Source organism: Phlebotomus argentipes, unplaced genomic scaffold (genome assembly GCF_947086385.1).
Source record: "Phlebotomus argentipes unplaced genomic scaffold, Phlebotomus argentipes genome assembly contig_15, whole genome shotgun sequence".
Classification (NCBI taxonomy): domain Eukaryota; kingdom Metazoa; phylum Arthropoda; class Insecta; order Diptera; family Psychodidae; genus Phlebotomus; species Phlebotomus argentipes.
In genome coordinates this window covers 12,394,031-12,415,351 of record NW_026776181.1, presented here as the reverse complement: position 1 = coordinate 12,415,351, position 21,321 = coordinate 12,394,031, and the positions used below count along the sequence as shown (strand labels likewise).

Genomic DNA, 21,321 nt, shown 5'->3' with positions numbered 1-21,321 from the left:
ATGAGAGTTATATTTACAATGATCGACTGATAAAATAAAAAGTTTAAGGAAGTTTTCAAAGTAATTCTAATTTGTGTTTCTAATTAAATATAATAAACTGTATTGCATTGTAATTATTTTGCCTTCCCTTATTCTGTAAAACAAGTCTCACCATATAATTTTTCTTATATTCCTTGGCAATTTTTTATACATATAGACAACAAATAGTTTCGCGGTATTATTTTTACAAAGAATACAAAGGAAAGTTTAATGGAGTCTTCTTAAATTGTTTTGAAACTGAAGTCGGAGTGGAGACAAAAGCATAAACCATTATTGTTCAAATTGGGACGTAGAAAATTATTTGTTGAATTGTCTCATATGTAATGTATTTCATTTATCTGTCTTAATCTGGTCATAATGCAAAGTAAATATGTTTGTAATGTCTGAGATGATTTTCATACATTGTCATCAACTCGAAAACGACGGTGAATGTCGTCTTGTTATTATTTATCACAGAGATTATTAAATTAAATTTGAAAACAAAAACTCTTTATTTTGCGCAATTTAAAATAAAACACTTATTGTACGGGTTCTGAGATAATTGCAATATAATTTTAGAAAGGAAATATATCTTTTTTAAATTCATTTTTTGTCACCTATGAAACCGTAAAGGATCAAATGAAATATTCGTCTTTATTCTGCAGAGTTTTTCTCTTATGTATGTGTAATTTTGATAGTGTTTTACAATAGATATAAATAGATTTATCCCTATTTTTATAAGATATTTACTTTAATTTACTTTAGTCGCTATTTTATTATTACAATGTATGTAATTGTCTCGTTGAAATTATATATGATTCCAATATATTTAGGGTTCTTTTGAAGTTTTTTTTCTCTCTTTCATTTTTTTAAATAGTCCTAATTTAATTTATTTCTACTTCTTTATGTTGTTCTCATGTAAAAGACTAGTGATATCAACAGGACGACTTTCATTTTGTTGAATACACGCATGCAACCCACATCGATCAATTCTATCCTTCCCTACATATTTTCGTCCTGTCAGCTAATTGATGGTATTTCAGCTCTATTCAGTAAAATCTACAAATTCTTTGCACTGTTCCTCTTTCAAAATAAAAAAAGACTAATCACGTGTATCTCCATACGAAAGGAATTCTGCGCAAGATTCCTGAATTCAGGGGAATCCGTTGTGGATATAAAATGGTGGACATCTTGCCAGGGGATATGTTAGAATTTAAGATATGAGACTCTAGGCGGCGAGTCCTTCACCGCGCGTTGGTGGTGCCAGGAGAGCCATGCCCTCCATTGTGGCCGCTCCGTCATCACTCACAGATCCATTCGCACTGGCGGACTTGCGCTCATAGTGCAGGCCCCAGATGCGCTGCTGCGCACCCTGATCGTGACCGCGCGGTGGCGATGCACCGTCACCTTCTCCGCCGCCACCACTGGGCGTCGGGCTGACGGACGAAGGTGGCTTGTCACTCAGAGGCGACGGAGAGGGTGAGTGATGCTGACCGCCTATGGCTGCCAGGTGATGTCCACCCGGTATGAAGCCACTGAAGCCTAGCAGACCTGCGTACTTGCTCGTGAGTCCGGGCGGTGAGCCTAAACCGCCAGGACCGCCGGTTGGCTGCTATTCCACGAGTAAAACCACCCATATGAGATTCCCGCAATGTTCAACATCAAAGCCAGTTGCTTGGCACAGCTGCCGATACCTCTGAATAGCATGCAATACATAGGCACAGGCTAGGAAAAGATTCAATCTACCTTTTGCTGCATGCCGTTAAGGAAGGGTGCCGGTAGGTACGGATAGAAGAGGTCTGGCCGCCGCTGAAGGAATTCGGAGTCCTGCGGATTCAATGGCAGGGGCCTGTTGAGCGGAAGCTCCAAGGACATTCGCCTGCCGCGACGTGAAGCTCCGTTCGACCACATATGAGTACCCATGTGAACCTGCGAAGGACAAGTGCAAGATATCTCGCGTGAGTCATTGTTTTCGCGACACTCAATGTGAGCACCTAAAATAGCGTGTGATTAATTAGAGAAAGTAAGAGGGAAACTAAATGGAAGTATAAGCAAAGTCAGTGCCAAAAATATGACAGTATTAGTTTGAAGCGTTTGAGGGAGTTTAACCAGAGGCTACGAGAATATGGTCTCTTTTCTCTCACCTTGAGGTTCCCCTTTGTTGTGAAAGCCTTCTGGCAGACAGAACACCTAAAAGGCTTATCGCCAGTGTGTGTGCGCATGTGAATTTGCAGCGCAGAACTCGAGCTAAAGTTCTTGCGGCAGACACCGCACAAGTGCTTGCTGTTAGCACCATTGTCACTGGAAACGGAACCCGATTGCGACTGTGACGACGATGAGCGCTCCTCGGCGCGCCTCTCGCTTCGCTCCATCTCGCGCTGCAGCGGCAGGAGCCCCAGTTCGGGCTTCTGGCCTGCCGTCGGAGACTTGCTCCCCGGGGCCGAGACGAGGGCTATGGGTGGCAGAGGAGGTGACGCCGGACGCTGCAGTGGAATCGGAGTAGGCGTGTGCGAGGATGGTGGTCGATTGGCGCCGGCCGTTTGCTGAGACCCAGAGGAAGATGCTGCAAAAGCACGTGGTGTGTTGTTTATTTTTAGGGGTTGTTAGAGCGCTTAAGCATTTCAGCCAGCAAGTGGGAGCAAAGGATTCAAAATGGAAGAACGTCACGTCAATCAGCACGTTCTTCATCCGCATCTTAGGTGCGATCAGTTTCAATTGAGTCATGATTTTTTAAAATATTCCGGCTTTTTTTTACGAGTATGTACATATCATAGGGGGGTCATAGGGCGTTAGTAGTAGTTGTTTCTAGGTTCGATAGAAGTATAACTTGATCAATTTTAATTTCTTCTCATTAGGCGAAAATTAGGTAGGCAGAGACGAATGACAGATGTAGAAAGTGGCTAAAAATTATCTTTGAAACTTACTTAGCGGCCGCTTCGGGAGAGACGGATGATCAGGTTCAGAAGGCAATCTCTTCATACCGGTCTCCGGTTTTATCGCATCACCATTGGGAGAACTATCCCGCGAGGATCTTCGCAGCACATGAGCCGGCAACGAGCGTTCGCGATCGCCGTCGTGCTCATGGCTACTTCCTCGGCCATCCATGGAATTGCTGCTGCTCTCTGAGCGGTTTTCTCTCTGTGACGCCTCCGAAGACGCCGCCGAGGTGCCAAACATATGCTGTGGCATGTCTCGGATCTTATGCGTCAGCATATGTTGCTTCATATTGCCCTACAAGAGAGAATTCACGACAAGTTTGAGTCATCTAGCTGGTCATCTTATGTAAGTGAGCCTGAGAGAGAGTACAATAGCACGATAATTTCCTCCACTCAGACATTCTTCTATTCTTAAAGCATTCCGTCATCCCAATGCAATGCATAATCTATTGGCTCTCAATTGTATCGATGAAAATTGTTAGTCTAAAAGCGATGCGAGTGATAGAATAAGATCAAAATGCCAATTGTCGATTTACTTCTTATGTGTTTTCTGGTCTCTCAACAACATCCAACCATCCCCTTGGCATTTCGTGCAGATTTTCAGCAAAATGAACACACACCGCGAGAAATGCTGCGATGTATCACTAAAATATTTTATTAGCCTATAGTCGCGACAATTGTTGGCAAATGCCCAAAATATTTCTATAAGTTATTCTTCTCTATTTCGACGATGCGTAAATACTTCATAACTTTTTTATTCGCACACATTTTTATACTGAAACCGCTTGAAAATTACTGATTGTTGGTTTAGTGTGCACCTTAAAATAGCGCCAACCGCTGATATTCTTGTCTGCATGCAGCGAATTTTCATGTGAACAGCTTGGAAACAAAACATCTCTCGAACTGATGATGGGGACAAGGGAGTATGGAAAATCATTGTCGAGAGTGAGACATTGCTAAATGTAGGTTGTTGCCCTCCCTTTTGCTCACTCCAGATGGTTTTCCGTCATGAGTACTCGAAAAGAGACTTGCACAGTGAATCTCAGACACATACTCTTCCATACTACACTTGTTATAGCCTGATGGGCTAATTTACGTTTTTCGTGGAATAATTTTCGCCAAGACGATGCCGGCACAACAAATTGTCGTCAGCAGAGTGAGACCTAGACATGGACCGACTAGACACCGCAGCGTCTGCTTAATTGCATCACATACACATTTTCTTACTATGTTTCTCACGAGAAATGCTCATGTTCAGGAAATTATTACACATGGATTTTATTTTCAGCCCAAAAATTATATCACTCATTACAACAGTGGTGCAGATTTTTCACCAAATCACCGTGTGAATAAATGTTTGGTCAATAGATGAAAAATAGAACTATAAACTCGCAAAAGCCAAACTAATAAATCATCCACTAATTTGGAGGTGAAAAAATGTGGTTAGTGAAACTTGATGCAAAGTATATACAACCAGAAAGGTCTCTCTTTGATAACCTTTGCAGCCTTTGAGCGAAATGCCATGGATAGATACGAATAATATATGCATAAGGTGATAACACCGAGCCAAGTGAAATGATACGACCGAATAGAGTTGCCCAGAAGTGGATACGCATTTTGATAAAATTAGATATGAACTTTTAATTGGGTATTTGTTCGAAATTTACATATTCACCGTCGCTTAGTATATTATTTACTCTGAAATTTTTTTACTCAATAAATTCTCTATATTACGCATTGATGGTGGCCATGCTGCTGTATATATTATTGATATCAATCTCAATATGTAAATGTATTTTAAAATTAATTTATTTCATTTTAGAAACGAATGATATAAATTTCACAGATTGTTTTCCTTTCCTCGCTTTTTCAGCTCCGAAAAACAGAAATGGAAAGACATCAAAATGAAGTTTTTGAAAGCATTTTTATAACACATTTTAGTCTATATTGATGTTTTTGTGCCGTTTTTTTCGTTCGTTAAACATAGCATCGCGAAAATTGCCATTTATATTAACGAGAAGGAAGAAAAGAAAAATGAGGCAAAATTAGATTTTAAACTTTTTTTTAATCAGATAAGCTTTAATAGACTTACTCGTTTGGATGTGTGAAAGGATGTATGGAGGAGTTCTTCACTCTATAATAGAAAATTAGAGAATAGTGATCAGGGACATTCAAAGTGGCACGTATTTTGCATCTGCTACGTGTATTTTTTTATGAGAAGCCATAAAAGGAGAAATAGATTGCAATATAAAATATTATATTCCATCGTTTCTCACATCGTCATCGCGTCGAGAGACTTGAGACGTGGCATGAGTTAATTGTTCCGATTGAAATCATACGGCGAAAATGTGTAAAGTGGGCATAAACATTAATAAGTTGTCAAGAAAATATGAAATAAATATTTAAATAATTCAATTAGAGTAAATTGGGCTATTTGTCAAGCATTCCACACACCATCAGAAATATTTGCCTCCAATTAGCATATGAAAATGTCTTAATATTAAATTTTGCATGAAAGTATCTTTGAAAAGATTCGCAATTAATATATGAATTCACGAAGTGGCGATGAGAATCAAAGGGAATGAATATGCATGTTCCACATATTTCGTACAGAATTCCTGGCATTTGGCTCAATTTATCATATACAAACTGCACATGCATTTTCTTTGTAAAACCGTATACATAATCAAATGTGAAATAATTTCCCTCTTTGCGACTTCCAACAATTTATATATAAATAAAATTAATTTCATCATTTTCATCTAATGTGTCTGTGGATTCTCTAGTGCGCCTCATACACATTGTGTTCCCATGAGATTCACATAATTATTTCCACGCTTTTCAGCAATTATTATGAAGACGTTATATCCTTATAATCGGCATACATATAGATTCAAGCACTTGTATATGTGTACACGTTATATGTTTAGTTCATAAAATGCAGATAACTATGAAGATACTTGACAGCATGAGCATTTCACCTCATACCACCATCAGCTTTGTGCCATGCACACCAGACATAGAGAGTAAATTAATTATGTCAAATTTTATCACTATAATTACCTACCGTTTGTAATATGAAATTTTAATATAATAAATTAAATATGAAAATATATCAAGAGACTCTCTTGTTAGACGACTTGAATTATGATCCGAGTGACAACAGTTTATTAGACGACGCGCCTCTATGGCGGATTTTCATTTAATCGTATGCCCTCAATTTAACACACCACACTTTAAAACGTCTCCCTTTCTCGCCACAATTATTATTGTGGGACACTTTGAATGCATATATGAAAAAGCTATAAAAGCAAATAACTGATTACTTATTTTAGCAGCACTTTGTTAGATCTAGTCAAGGGGATTTTCCATGAATAGATGGCAAGTAAGTGTTCTCGATATATACATACATATATACAGACTCAGAAGCACATATGAATCCTTTTTCTCTGAGGACTGCATATTAAATTGAATGTCAAAACATACTGATTTATTGTGTCAATTATAACCTCATTAATAATTACCCTTTCATAAAAAATGCAATTTCTCTCTGCTTCCCTGATAAGAATACACGCAAAGCATAACAATATATACAGTCTCGACACAAGAGAGCCAATAAAAAATGCTAGCAATGCTATGGAATTAATTTGAAAAATTGCAAGTCGAATGTTTATGTGGAAAAGTCTCATGTTAAATGCTTAGAGGAGACTAGAAAACATTGGTGACATGTGACTTACCTTTGTGGAAAAACCACGATCACAAATTGTACATTTAAAGGGTCGCTCTTTAGTGTGGCTGCGGTAATGAATCTCGAGTGCAGAGTTGCACGCGAATGTCTTAAAGCAAATATTGCACGTTGTATTGCCACGAACACCTGAAAGAGACCACATCAGTGTTATTGACAATGAACGCAGTGAACAAATAGCTTATCGGGACTGAAGAGATGTTTAAAGGGCTCGTGGGCACTTTCGCGAGAGACAAATTCTGGCAAAAAAAAGTCCAGGTAAAATAGACACAATTGATTGCTCCCCAATCGCGAACGTGTGGCGAGAGAGTGCAGAATTGGCACGTGGCCAAGAATAGGAGAACATCGAGGAGTGTCACAGAGTCGCGAGGAAATTCTCACATACGCAATTCTTCGCGTCTGGTGAGGAAGTCGAGTCATCTGGCACCTGTTTGGAGGACCGCCGGCAAATTTCACCGCCGCGGCCGCCGAGCAAATCAGGCGATGAGCACAAAGTGGTTGTTTATCGGCGGAGCTCTCTATCTTCTCACGCGGAAATTAAAATGTCTTTAACAGCGTCTTCTCGCACTTACGACTCCCATTTAATTGCGAATAATTACCCGATTAGCTGTTGCTTAATGAAGCACTTTAAGTTGAAATATGGCGTGGCCAGAGCCATCAAGATGCGCGCGCTCTGGCATTATTGTCAAATCATTGGACTATTTGGGCCGTAATCCCGTCTCAGTGTCCAGTTCAATACAGGACGACGGATATAATTTACGCTGTGCGACAGATATGATGTACAAATGGCTTGGAGTGTGACATGAGAGAGAATCAACCTACGTGATACATATTTTGTTTGCAATTATCTTACCAAATCTTGAGTACCCGAAGAGATCATCTGAAAGGTGTAAGAAAAATTTGTCAAAAAACCATGCCTCTATCGCCCACATCACAATGATTACAGTATTCTTTTCAGAGAAAAAAATCGCTATCGTCTTTAGCGAAAGAGCAGAGAAAATTTAACACTTTTGCGAGGCGCAGTGAAAGATGCAATTTGAAAGATCTCAGAAAAATGACTATGGGTGCCATCGACATTCCACAGATGATCTCAGAACGATTATTGCTTTTGCCGTATTGTTTTTGGTGAGTGCTGATATCGAGTAAGAGAAAAAAAACACACGTTGATCGTGCAATTAAGAGTAATTTAGTGCATCTATTTGCGATAAAATAGATAATTTAGTGAAACGAAGACGCGATTTAGATTAAAATAATCGTCACACAGCTGCATGATTTGCATTCCAATTCTCAGCAAGTTGATTTTGTGATCGTTTTGCCCATTTTTCTTTGACGCATTGTAAGGAGGGAGAGTGATGAAATATTTAAAGATACTCTATCACAAACGTTGGACTACTGCAAAATGTGTGTACGCATCTAAAATTGTCGTGGCCTTTCGAACTCGCGGCAGCATTGCATTCTGCTTCTGGATTGCGAGAAGAGAAAGAGTCTGTTCTCCTCTCGGAGGGAATATTAGGGCGGCAGTCAAGGGCACAAATAAGAAGCTCCGCACTTACAAAATGCGTCTCTGACTCGTTAATAGCAGCGACATAATTTCTGTCAAGTCGCGAATGTTTGTAAATACTTTATTGCCTGGCATGAGGCTAATTTTAGCGCCACGTCAATTACATTTAGAGAATTGCACTCTTTTCTTCAGGCATTATCAAACGACAAATTAAGGCAAGAATATAGCAATCAGTCATAGGGAAAAGTATTAGTCAAATTAAAGACAGAATTGTGCCGGTAAATATATTTAATTTCTTGCTTCTTTGGGTAAATTATTGTGCAATTTGACAATTAAACTTTTATTTCCTTCTCACTGAAGAAATGACAGTAAAGCAATAATGCCAAAAATCTGCTTTGCCAATTTTTATGACATGCGAGGAACTTTTAAAATGACATAGTGATATATTTTAAGTGGAATACGCAACATTTTTGAGAATCATGTACAAAATCAGAGGCATTTCTTGATTAACACTGAAACTACCGCCCAAAAATTGGTACTTATTGAATACAAAATAGACACATTTACAAGTTCAAAAGATCTGAATTTATGCGCAGTAGATATAGTAGAGCTTTTGCTCAAAGTTAAAGATAACATTTTGATAAACGGAGTTTTAAGACTTGTACAAAGACGGATTATTTCATTGCATTTTCGTGAAGGGTGGGAAGCGTGTATTTTCGTGTGTCTTATATAAAGATTGCATGAAGAACAATTTCATGTTAACGGGGGATAAATGTAAAGATTAACTCACCAGAAATGCCGAGAGGGTTGAAGGGTGACGCCGGCAGCACAGACTGGGCAAGAGAGTTGAGCGCACTGTTCATCATTGGCGTCGAGGAGGCGATCGGACCATGGGGAAGGAGAGGGAAATTGGGAAACATCCCCAGAGGAGGGGCACCGTGCAGCATCGGTGGGCTACAATGGGGAGCGCCACTGGAGCGTGGTGTGAGATCCAGAGCTCCACCAGTGGAGCTTTCCGATGGAGCTGGAGAAGGCTGGGCGACTCCGGGGCTCTGTAGCGGTGGACTGCGCTCCCCATTGCTGGCGGCGTGACTCGAGATTGAGTGGACTCGAGAGAGATCCTCTGTGGATCGCGCCGCCAGACCAGATGCTGACAATTGCGATGCCATTGTAGTGATTGTACGAACTTGACTCTCCAGCGCCGCTAAGGAAGTGGGCAAAGAGCCAGTCGTGCTGCCCAAGTCCTCAGAGTTGCTGTTCTCCTCATCAAAGTCCTCGTCGTCCTCCATGAAATCGTCATTGTCGCCCTGTGACGAGCCAGAACCCCCGACGTGACCCGTGGGCACACCGGCGCCCAGTGGAAAGCCAAATGGACCCATGCCAAATGGTCCGGGCGAGAGTGACGGAAAGTCCCGCACTTCGGCGGCCTGAATCTGCTCCAGAGTCAAATCCGTGGGCTCGCCAGTGTGCATCCGAATGTGCTGCTGCAGAACCAGCGCATTTGAGTACTTCTTGTGACACACCGGACACTGATGCAGCGTCCTCATAGGCGGCTTCATGCGATGCACTCCCATGTGCGTCTTGAGGTTGCCTTTGGTGGTGAAGGCCCGTCCGCAGATGCGGCATCTGAATGGGCGCTCACCCGTATGGGTGCGATAGTGCATCTGGAGGGCGCTCTTGCAAGACAGCACTCGATGGCACACGACACACTGATTGGGATCCGTGAGCTTGTGCTCGATATTGTCCACGAGTTGCTGCAGCTTCGACGTCTCTGATGTCTTCGTCACCTCAATGAGACTCTCCCAGGAGTTGTCGTTGCTCCCGGGGCGCGGGAGCAGCGAAGAGTACAGTACGGGGTCCTTGGTGGGATCAGGACCACCAGTGGAGCCATGAAAGATTGATCCAGATGCCTGGCTGCTGGCACTACTGGGCGGAGATCTGGGAGCAGCTTTGGCTGATAAATTTTCAGGCTGATCCTGATCATGACCATCGCGCGGTTCACTGTATTTGCTGTCCATGGAGCAGTCATCGAAATTGGCCGGGGGAGAAAATCGATCTGTTTCCTGGTCGAAACGACTCCGTGATGGAGGAGACACACTCTCCCGAACTCTGTCCAGCGGGGAGCGATCTCTGAGATGGTGCACATCTTGTGGGGGCGTCATAGTGTCCTCCCGAGGTTCCTGCTTCACTTTATGCACCATCGGTCGGATTGGCGAGGGAGATTTCGTCTGTACTGAGGATGGCTTACTCAAATCCGCCGGCATGTCCTGTTCGGGTTGTTGCTGGGGCTGTGCCAGGCCGAAGAGAGGATGAGGGTGGCCACCAACGGGCTTGAGGAGATCCAGCGGGGGCCGATAGAGCGGTAGACCCGGAAATCCAGCGCCCGGAGGAAAGGGAACAGGCACCGACACAGGCAATTGCGGGTGAGGCAGAGGAGCGTGCTGAGGCGGCGCGTGTCCGGGCGACAATTGAGCCAACAGCGGTGGATGGTACTTGTCAAGATGTTCCGGAATAGGATTGGGATTCATCTGAACATGGGGAAATTTGCTAGTGTGCCGCTGAAAATGCACCTTAAGATTGCCCTTCGTGGTGAATCTGCTGCCGCAGACGTTGCATTTGAAGGGACGCTCACCCGTGTGGGAGCGAATGTGAATCTGGAGAGCAGAATCAGAGCCGAAGACCTTGCCACAGTATCGGCAGCGATGCTTGAAAAAGGGTTCATTGCGATTGCCCTTTGAGTCGTACGGGGACATTTTATCTTTTCGAAATGCCAGCTCATCTGCCAGATTTCCGGCCAGCAGACCCTGGGAAGCCGAATCAAGCACCTCCTGGGCGCGCTTCTGGAGCATTTCGAGCGAGTTGGGCTCATCCAGTGATGGCGGTGGATCGTGATTCGTGATGATGCTGGAGGCGAGGGAGGAACTGATGTGGCACATGGGCGCTTTCATGGGAGACGGAATCCTCGGTGGCTGATGGGAGGACAGGGAGGGAATTAGGGGTTGGGTGGCGGGAAGAGGCTGCTCATCTCTCTTATCGATAAATGATGGGGATTTTTTCACCAGTGGCTCTGGACTGGGATCTCTGCAAAGAGGGATATATTTGCGTGTAACCACCAGCTCATACATACAACGCGAGTGAGTGGTTTGATGTTGGCAAAGTGAAATTGTATGCAAAAACCATTCAATTCAAACCAATTGGTGGATTCCCGGAAAAATTCACATTTGAAAACGATTGAAAATGGGGGAAATTCGTTTCTCTTACCTGCTAATTATAACTTCTGGTTCCAATTTTGAGAGATCCTCATCGTCATGCTTATCACTCATATCATCCCGATCCAACGGATCTTCACATCCCTCCATGTCATCTTTGATCTCCATTGGATCCTCATCGCGACCACACGAGTCCTTGCTAATGCTTCTGGTAGGTTTAGTCACATTCATAGACAATTGCGATTGCAATTGCTGAATTAGTTGCAGCTGAAACACATGCTGGTGCTGCAGGGTGAAGAGTGTGGAGTGCAGCACTGCCAATTCTTTGAGGGCGGCCTCATTGTCAGCATTATTGGCCAAAGCCGTGGCGGCGAATTGAGCCACGGCCACTTTTGTATTTTGCAGTGCTTCCAGAGTGACATGGCTGGGCGGAAATGGTCCTCCCGGCTCAGGACAACTCATCTCTGGCGCTATTGGTATCTCTTGTCTCTCCATGTTCTCCTCATCCTCCTCCTCAGGAGCGTCCTCCTCGGCTTCTCCGTCACCCTCGCTATTATTGTTATTCGCAGCATCTTGGCTGTGGCGCAAGGCTTTCTCCACTCCACCGGAATCAACGGGATCGGAGGCCTCAGGGGATTCCTCTTCTGCGCCAAGTGGCTCCGTCTTGGGTATCCCCACCGGACTACCGGCCGGGCTACTGCTGCGACCCGCCACTTCTGGTGAGGCTGGGGTTTCAACTTTTACGGGAATACTGGTCGGTGATATGCTGCATGCGTCCCGATGATCTAAAAGGTCTTGATCGTCGGCAAATGTCTCTTGACATCGCTCACACGTTAAACGAGGATTTGAATCGGACAGCACGGCGTCGTCTTCAGAGCAGGAGCCTGCACTATCACCTGAAACGAGAGGAAAGTCCATAAATATACACACTAAATGCACTGAAACAATATTGCAACTATCATACAATGAGAATTCATTATAAAACTTTATTAATGCCATATTTACAGTCCCTGCAAATTAATTAGCAACAACTGTGTTGAAATAAGATCGACTCATTTTTCCTTCATTCCCCAAACAGCCTCACTAAATTTACAAATATTTTAATATAGCAGAAAAGGCACTATATTTACTCCTCCTCCAGATTGTCCAAATGAGATGCGAATTAATAAGATGTGAATTAAAATCCGTGTATGGTCAATGAGTTGCGATCGAGTGCGATGAAAAACACGTTAACATTTCATCTTTGGAGATAAATAAAATATAATATGGCAAGTATAGAATACAATCTCATAACTTCTCATGTCTGTATGTGACTTTCTATGTATTCTCAAGCCCGCGACTGTGCAAAAACATTGCATTCTCTGATGCACATTTTTCATTCCTCCTTAAGTGAAGTCCACAGAGAAGTGTTGAGTGACCTGTGTGAGTGGACGAGAGACAAAGTCATGGATGAAGCGAACGCACAGAATGCAACCAGAAACAACTACAAAATGATGGAAAAAGGGGATGTTGCAAATCAGCGAGATTTTGCATCGTCGAATGGCTTTCATGCGAAATAAAGCAAAAGGAAGGCATTTAGTGCCACGCATTGATGATATTTATGCAATTTAAATTACTTGTCGTATAATAAAAGTTGCTCGATATCTGCTATGCAAATGGGGGTATTAAAGACACTGGGTAAGTTGAAAAATAACCCTGAGCGTATGCAAGCGTGGCCCAAAAGTAAAAACAAATCATTGACTTTAGAACATTATAAATAAGTGTGCATTATATACATTGTATGTATTAAATAGGTAGGAGGTGTCGAGGAAGCATCTCTTGTGCCATCAGCTGACACTTCTAATTCTACCACCGACATTAATCCATTTGATTTTCATGGTAAATCATGTCAAATTGCCACACTCTTCAGTCAGATCTCTATGACATCTTCGCCTCGTGAGCAATTGAGGTGTACCATTTAATAATAATAACAACGGCAAAGTGGGCAGTTGCTATATATTGCCCGGCAGAGTCTCCTCAAGATAGTCACACATTTCTCTTGTGTTAGCAATTTAACAGCAAAACAGAAATGTCTCTATTTCATTTCACTATCCAAGCAACGATCTTGTCTTAATGTGAAACTCTCACAGGGTCCAAAGGAGCGAAGTGAAAAGTGGCTGGAGCATCGAAATAAAGAAATCAACTACCTCAGGTGCTTCTTCCACGGCGTAAGAGCCCTCCTTCCCCCTTTTCCACACTGCAATGCTGTCCTTTTGGATGCCTCATATACATACTTAGATGGAAGGCGCAGCACAAAATGTAGATCGAACTTGCTAGACTCTATGATTATGTTTACAATTGCATTCTGTACTTGAGATCTCCAGAACAATAGGAGTTGGATATAAAAGGCACAAATGTATGGGGATGCACAGTGCAACCAGAAGAGCTTCGCTCGCTATCTCAACCAAAATGATAGAGCCATGAAATTATTTAACAATTCAGCTTCCGAAGTTGCCTCGTCGTCATGCATACGGTGGGCAAATTGGAATATTTCCGATTAGAACAGCAGATGCTGTGCTGGAATTCACGTAGAATACCTACATATGAATATGCCAGGCATGGAAACCAATCAATTTTCAATCTCTCTCTCTCGCCGCGCGAATGCCGACGGCGCTGGTCAGTTGAGGCGTTGTTTGATTGTGTTGAGCCGACTTGTGAAAAGGAGCTCAAGCGAAGAAATAACAAATTGTGCAATTTGGGAAATACACAAACACACAAAGGAGCCTCTCAAGTGATATTCATAATTTTACTAAGAAGCCTCGCAATGATGAGGGATAGATGCCAGAAATCATTGGAACATCGCATTGCAGTCAATTAAATGATTTATTTATTTGAATGCGGCCGAAGAGATTGAGGAAAAATTTTCATCAAAATCACCCCATTGAGTACCCATCAGCCCATCAACTGGCACTTGTATATTTTTGTTGGCCAAAAAGTTATGTCGATGGGGCCGTTTTTCCACTCTGTGTTCTCCTCCGCAAAACAGGGCGGCGCGGGTGTAACATATATGTAAGAAATTTCTTAAGATATACCCGCTGAAAATCACATTTTGGCATTTCGAATATTTATGTTTGAGTTGTGGTTTGGCAGGAAACTGACTTCATAATCATTTCTTCTTTCATATATTCAGAGTGAGAATGAGTGAATCTCATTGGGCTTCCTACGCCTAGACACGCGAAAGATTTTGAGTCCGTCAAGTAGAATTAAAATTTTTGATTTGTAAACTTTTCGACTTGTCTGTCTTTATAATGCGTGATCTGTGCCATATTTTAAGGGGTGTGAAATGCTGCTTGTAGCAGATTTTCCTCCACTCATCTGCGCAATGTTTGTGGAAAGTCGAGCAGAAATTGCTACATGGTTGATCGGTGTTAGAAATGAATTATGGTGTTTATTTAATACATACATAATTTTCTGTTTAGATTTCACCAATTGATTTGATAGAAACCAGAAGTGAATAGTGTATAAGAGATTCACTTTAGGGAATCAGATATATTTGGGAAATGTCTAGAATTTTGGTATATGGCAAGATTATCCATCTCTTAACACTTTGAAGGAGTAAGTGTGCGAACAGGGTTACTCACACTCGCAATAAAAGTGCTGGAATTGAAAAGCGCCTCCGGAACATTTATCTTTTTGCCGCACTTGTGTGTTTTGGTGTTTTGATTTGCCGTGAATGATTCGGAATAACCCTGTATTGAAGCTGAAAAGTGCCTTCAAAGTCATATCCATGATTTGTCTTGTTTGTTTTATGCCGTGAAATATTGTACACAACTTCTTGGGATTGATAATTAAATTTTGTGCGATTGTATCTCTTATGAACTGAATATAGCCCAAAATATTTGGAGTACGCCACGTTGACGGAAATATCGAGTCAACATCAATTGAAGATGTTGGCAGAGAAGATGTAATTTTCTCCCTGGATGGTGGCTCAATGTGATGACAATATTCCACGGATAAGGTTTCTGGTGAGATAGCGCAAGCCTCCTTCTTCTTCACCCCAGAAGTTGAAGCTCACATTAATTTTCTGTTTACATTCCTGTCGAACCCTCCAGAAGTATTAATGAAAAATTCACTGCCAGATATAACAGTTGGCTTTTGAGACTAAAAATACGCGCTATATTTGGGACACATTAATCACACAAATACACCAGAAAAATTTCCTGTTGAAATATTTTCACAATTATTCCTTCCAAAATGTACACAATTACGCATGGTGATTGAGAAAATAAACAATCATACAGGACTGAAAAGCCAAATATTATAATTTGAACGCAATTGAAATTTATTTAACACCTAACTCTGAAAAATTGATTCACAATTCTACTCTATGCTATTTCATTGAGCCACCAAAATCTTCGTGACGAACAAAATTGAGGTCATTTGCGATTTTTTTTTTCATAATCAGTTTCAATTTATTACTGCGCTGCCTCTGGATATATCCTCCAAAGTGTCGCGAACGCGAGAAGAATTTCGTAAGTTTCTTTTTTAAAGCACTTTTAATATGAGCGCAACTCATTCGGAAAAACAAGAGACACTCTTATGAACATTTAGATTTGGAAGTCGTGCGAAAAACATAAAATTATTGTAACCGTGATATGAAAAATTAATTTGCGAGAGAGACACAAATAAAAATTAAATTACGGCTACACTTTCTCATTTAAATTCTCATCGAGGCGGTGTGATATTTAACTAAAATATACACTTCTTTTTCAGTGCTTTCACTTTGTGGGTCTGTATTTCATTTCAATTTTGTACTTAATGTGATTGAGTTAAGCATTTTAATAGTGTGATTTTTTTTTATGTAAAATACGATTTATTAAAAAGTGCTTAATGTGTTACACTAAAATCGGTTATAAGACATTTTTTTTATCTGCGTCGCCGCTGTTTTCGGCTGAATTTTTAATACTTTCACCAAAATATGACTGCATTAATCTGGTCTATGCTCAATATTGCTCGTTGGGAGCGATTAGCATTTGTATTTTGCAAATTTGAGGACAAAGATAAATGTGATTGAATGGTATATTTGATGAAATGCAAATCGCACACACGGAAAACTGATTTTTTACATATCTTTTGCCTACCTCTGCTCGGTCGGGGTTTATCTTTAAATTTCTTCAGAATCCCGTACTTCACAATTCCGAATTGTATCATCTTCCACCCACCGCACACACGCTTAAGTTTCTCCGATACTTTTCAGTGTTCTGCCTCAGTTCAGCACGGATTTTGACCTTTTCTTTGGTGGAAAATTGTCGCTCCCTCACAGATTGATGAGTGCTCAATGGTTTTCTCATCAAATCATTAGCTTTTTGTTGAATCGTAAGTCACACGATTTCCGATCATCGAATTTAAATTGCTGACTCCGATGCAACTCAGAAGAGATTTTGAGTGAATTGCACATTTTACACGAATTGTATGTGAAAACTCTGTTCCTCTCCTCAGTCACGTTCTAATCATCATATCACTGGTTTAATTTTATACACGGGGAGTGTTCAAATATTTTACAAACTATGACGGATTACCAAAATTCAGCTCACATATTGTCCAATTCACAGCTGAATGTTCACTTGTGACAATGAAGTAAATTGTCAAACTAGCCAGATTCTAATTAAAGCACACAAGAGTTCATCAATGTTTTCTCAATTTGTGGTGAGTTTCTTCGAAAAACGTCAGCCGAGAGTTCACGCATGTAGAAAACACTTGTACTGTGAATATAGTACGAATGCTCGTATGAGTTTGAGAGCGAAAAGTCTAGGTAGAAAACGCGAAATTGATGCGACCGGATTTAACTCTCAATCAGCACTATGCACATAGATTTGGCTGTATTCACGCAAAAGCGCACCACGCACCGTTCAGACTCAATCGAAACGCTCGTCAAAGCAGCACTGATAGACCGAGTCAGTTTGCTGCCTCAACAGCCCGTCATGTCGAATTCGACTCTTCTGGTCTATATGCGAGACGAGTACGTGGACAGCGAGAATGTGTGAATTCACACACACACACACACTCTCTCCGTCGCCACTCCGCCAGCAAATCCAATGGAAGGCGAGTATATAAGAGACTTTCCCCTCTCGTGTAGTGCTATCCCCTCCATATTGGAAACATAACTCAATTTCCGATGGCACAAAGCAGCCCAAGTGTAGCAGAAGTAGCATAGAATCGGGAATATGTATCTCGCTCCTCTTCATATTTCGTGTGGCAGGAAAATATCATTAATTTGCATATATCCCTTCCACCTATAGCAGCGAGAACAGGTTGGCCAGGTACGGCCGGCTATGTACCGAAGGCAGTTTGCGCCTCTGTGGGGTATTTTGCGGAGGGGGTAGCTCCGAACTGGCGATAGCATTTGAGGCTGCTCATCGGGCAACTTCGTTGCTTTTATGAAAATACATATTTTATGTGGTGGCCGGACGACGAGTTTGCGCGTCGTCAGCACTCAGGCTCCTTCTTTGAGCACTGAAATATTAATAAGAAGAAGATGACAAACCGAAACTTTGATTATGACAGGCAGAGGAGGAGCATTTGCCGTCGGGGCGGAGCATATTTCTCATATGTATGTTTATTATTGAGTCAGAACAGTCGACTGCCTTATATGCAATCTATAATATTCCGCAAAAGTCATAACATCTCTCTTCACACAAATGTCTCTCTCTCTCACAGCCACAGGATGTAGAGAGGCGCTATATTCTCTGACTCTCGATAAGGGCTTTCTCTAGCACTCGTGAAAAGGCAGACGAGTATCACGGTGGCAATTTTCATTTCCCAGACAATGTACGTACATTTACGAGACCCTATCTCGAATTTCTCTCTAAACCACCTCTTCTTTGTGTCCAAAAACGACTTCTTCGAATAAAGACAGTCGAAGTGCGTGCGCAAGGAAAATGTGAAAATGCAGTAAAGTCACTACTAATGTGAAATGAGAATTATAAAACTGTCTATTAAGAAAAATTCTCGTTAGATTAAATTAAATTTCATTTCTTTGATTTGTGATCTTTGTATCTAATATCAATTCTTGTGCAAAATATGTGAAATTAATATAGACAGTTGTAGATTGAAAACGCTATATACAAACGAAACTACCGGACTTTATTTGGTGAGCCCCACATCATGGTATTTATTGAAAGAATTTTGACAGCAACAGGCTAACTTTGGTTTTGAAACGTTATTACATTGTTTATACGATTTTTTTCACAAATATAAAACTTATCAGAAATATCATATACAGAAAAAAAATCTTTTTACTTCATATTAAATTTATATTTATATTTAAAATTAAGAAGTTTAGGATACAGAATAATATTATCTTCTTTTTCACCTTCTACAGAATTGAAGATCGCTTCTGACGTCCTACGAATAGTTGCAAAACATTTATTTACATCGCAGATTGATTAAGTTATTGAAGAAAATCCTGAAATATGTTGGGGTTGTTCTTCTATTATATACATAGTCAATAAATTGCGTCGCTATGCAAAATCATCTTCCCACTTGTGAACTTTTTTTTCAGGACTGAATGTATCTTGCGTTGGCGTTAATGCAAACTCAATTCAATTAATTTCCTTGTCACAATTTTAATTGATTTTCGAAACAAATCATTAAATAAAAAAACATTAGGTACTGACGCCAAAAATGTAGGGACAGAACACTCTCTCATTGTAATGGTGCATATGTACTTGCAGATGGAGATATTTCTATGTAATAGGGGAAGTGGAGTGCTGCAGGATAGGTTGTATATTTTTTTTGACGGAGGGGCCATTTTCGATGGATGGCCGTCGAATTGCAATTGAAATCTACTACACAGTGAATGAATGCGATATTTGTTTATTTTATAAATGAATTGTGTATAAATTCGCAAACACGAATTTGCAAAATTCATCAAACACAATGGCGGAATTTAATGCAATTCGCTAGATATTTTGGCGGCACACCGAATGGGGGAGTGTTTTTGTATACCTCTTCCATGTGAGTTCATTTTGTGAGCACTCAAAAGGGTGGAAAAATATTCTTTTATAAATGAAGGACGCGAAATCATTGATGTGTAAAAATTTTGTATCGGACAGAAAACGATGATCTGCGTACCTATATTTTTGGACATACCCAAAATTAATTCTGATATGGTCGAGAGAGAGAGAGAGTGAGCGAGACAGAGTGGAGAAAGAGACAAATAAAAGGCCGACAGGCATTTCAACAACTGCTGTTGTATGAAAGTTTTATCTCTCTTAACTTTATTGCTCATAAATATTTTAAAAATTAAATATTCCTCTAGTCCGGAGCACAAGAATATTTATAAAAGTCACTGCGAGACTTATGAACAAGCGACAAAGTTGGACGGCACACATGAATTAATGCATTAAATGGTTTGTTGGAGTCCCATGAAAAGCAATGCGTGGGCGATTGACAGAGTATCATGTCCGTTGAAATAATTTAATTATGCCCGATTAATTCCATAAGGTTTTGATACAATTTTCTCCGCTGATACACATCGCTTTGCAATCGATTTCTGCGCTAGAATGTCTGCACGTTTTTAGGAGTGTTTCAAGGGAATATTTTGGTCTTTGAAATATTTTTGTGTCTCATCCTCACAAGACATTGTGTACTTCTAGCCAACAAAGGTTAAAGGATATTTTCGTGAGCAAAAAATTGGCATAATTTGTATGGATCAGACTACAAGGCGATGCGACAATTTTCAAGTTCTTCGCACTGACTGAGATGAGAAGAGATAATCCTTTTCTATCTCCAAAAACATCGGATTACTCATCTATTTAGAGTTCTTCTTTTAACAATTCCCATCCTGCACGGCCTTAGGTATAATATATAACAGCATTACAGAGTAAGTGCTCTTTCCTCCCACATGAAATGTGAGGCCACAATATTAATTTCACATTACATTCTCGCCGCAAGAGTATGAAAGAGTGCTTGTTAAATCATGTGAAGAAAGAAAGAAATATCGTTTTGTCACCACAGATTTTTTTTTGCTTTCATACCCGAAGAAGACGGAAATTTATTTGTTTGCAACTTCTTTCATTGAGAAGATTTGTATTTTTAAACCACATGACTTAGAGCTACACAGATAGAAGCATCTTATCAACCAGTGAGTTTATGTTTAAAATGAAATATGTACTTTGCATTGTAGGCAAAGGCATGCGCATTATGTCCTTAATGACCCAATTTGGAGTAATTGTCTTCTTGATAGCAACTACAGGATGGAAAGTTGTATGAAATTTCTGTGCCGAAATGGATTTTGAATGAAAAGAAAGGCAGATGATTATTTGGTTTTGCGCTGTCACAAAACATGGAATTATATTTGAGGACAGTTTTTGTTCCTCCTATGCTGTATTATCCCCAATGAAATGCAATATTCGGAGATTTATCCTGCAAATACAATAGGAAAAGACGAAAGCATAGTGAAAAGAAATTGAAAAATAATATTTGTCAAGCCGCCAGCAAAATGGAATTTTGACAACGGCCTTTATTCCTCTTGATATACTTGCACGAGAGTGAAGAACAAGACAAATTTCCATTGAGGACGGAAATTCAAATATTATTGTGATTTTACGTCAATCTCATGTTAATTTATGAGATCATATGCACAAGAGGGACATGATGGATGTACTTACTTTCCCTTACATTATTATATTACACTGCATGGCCTTGTAAATGTCCCCCAGTCCGCATTATTTAGGCCTCACTTAACATTGTGAGACATGCAGTGTCAATTTTACGCATGCGATGATGCAATAAGAAGAACAGGACAAATCCCGAAAATAAATATATCATTTTCTGCTGTGGCATTTTAATTTAGTTTTATTTGTGCGTTTGACGGGATCGCAAGAGGTCCCTGTGAGATGAGCCAATTTCCCACTGATGACCCGGAAAGGA

At 40.7% G+C, this 21,321-nt stretch overlaps 1 protein-coding gene across 1 annotated transcript in view; it reads right to left on the bottom strand.

Annotated features, from left to right (window-relative positions):
• Nucleotides 1–882: 882 nt before the first annotated feature.
• Nucleotides 883–21,321, bottom strand: part of LOC132262458 (homeotic protein spalt-major) — a 47,656-nt gene continuing 27,217 nt past the window's right edge. The window contains exons 2-9 of the mRNA XM_059761731.1: nucleotides 11,462–12,305; nucleotides 8,991–11,281; nucleotides 7,553–7,579; nucleotides 6,692–6,828; nucleotides 2,943–3,249; nucleotides 2,163–2,581; nucleotides 1,765–1,947; nucleotides 883–1,630 (exon numbers count right to left, since the gene is read on the bottom strand). Coding sequence (XP_059617714.1) covers nucleotides 1,247–1,630; nucleotides 1,765–1,947; nucleotides 2,163–2,581; nucleotides 2,943–3,249; nucleotides 6,692–6,828; nucleotides 7,553–7,579; nucleotides 8,991–11,281; nucleotides 11,462–12,305 — 4,592 coding nt within the window. The 3' untranslated portion in view covers nucleotides 883–1,246. The remainder of the gene's footprint in view (nucleotides 1,631–1,764; nucleotides 1,948–2,162; nucleotides 2,582–2,942; nucleotides 3,250–6,691; nucleotides 6,829–7,552; nucleotides 7,580–8,990; nucleotides 11,282–11,461; nucleotides 12,306–21,321) is intronic.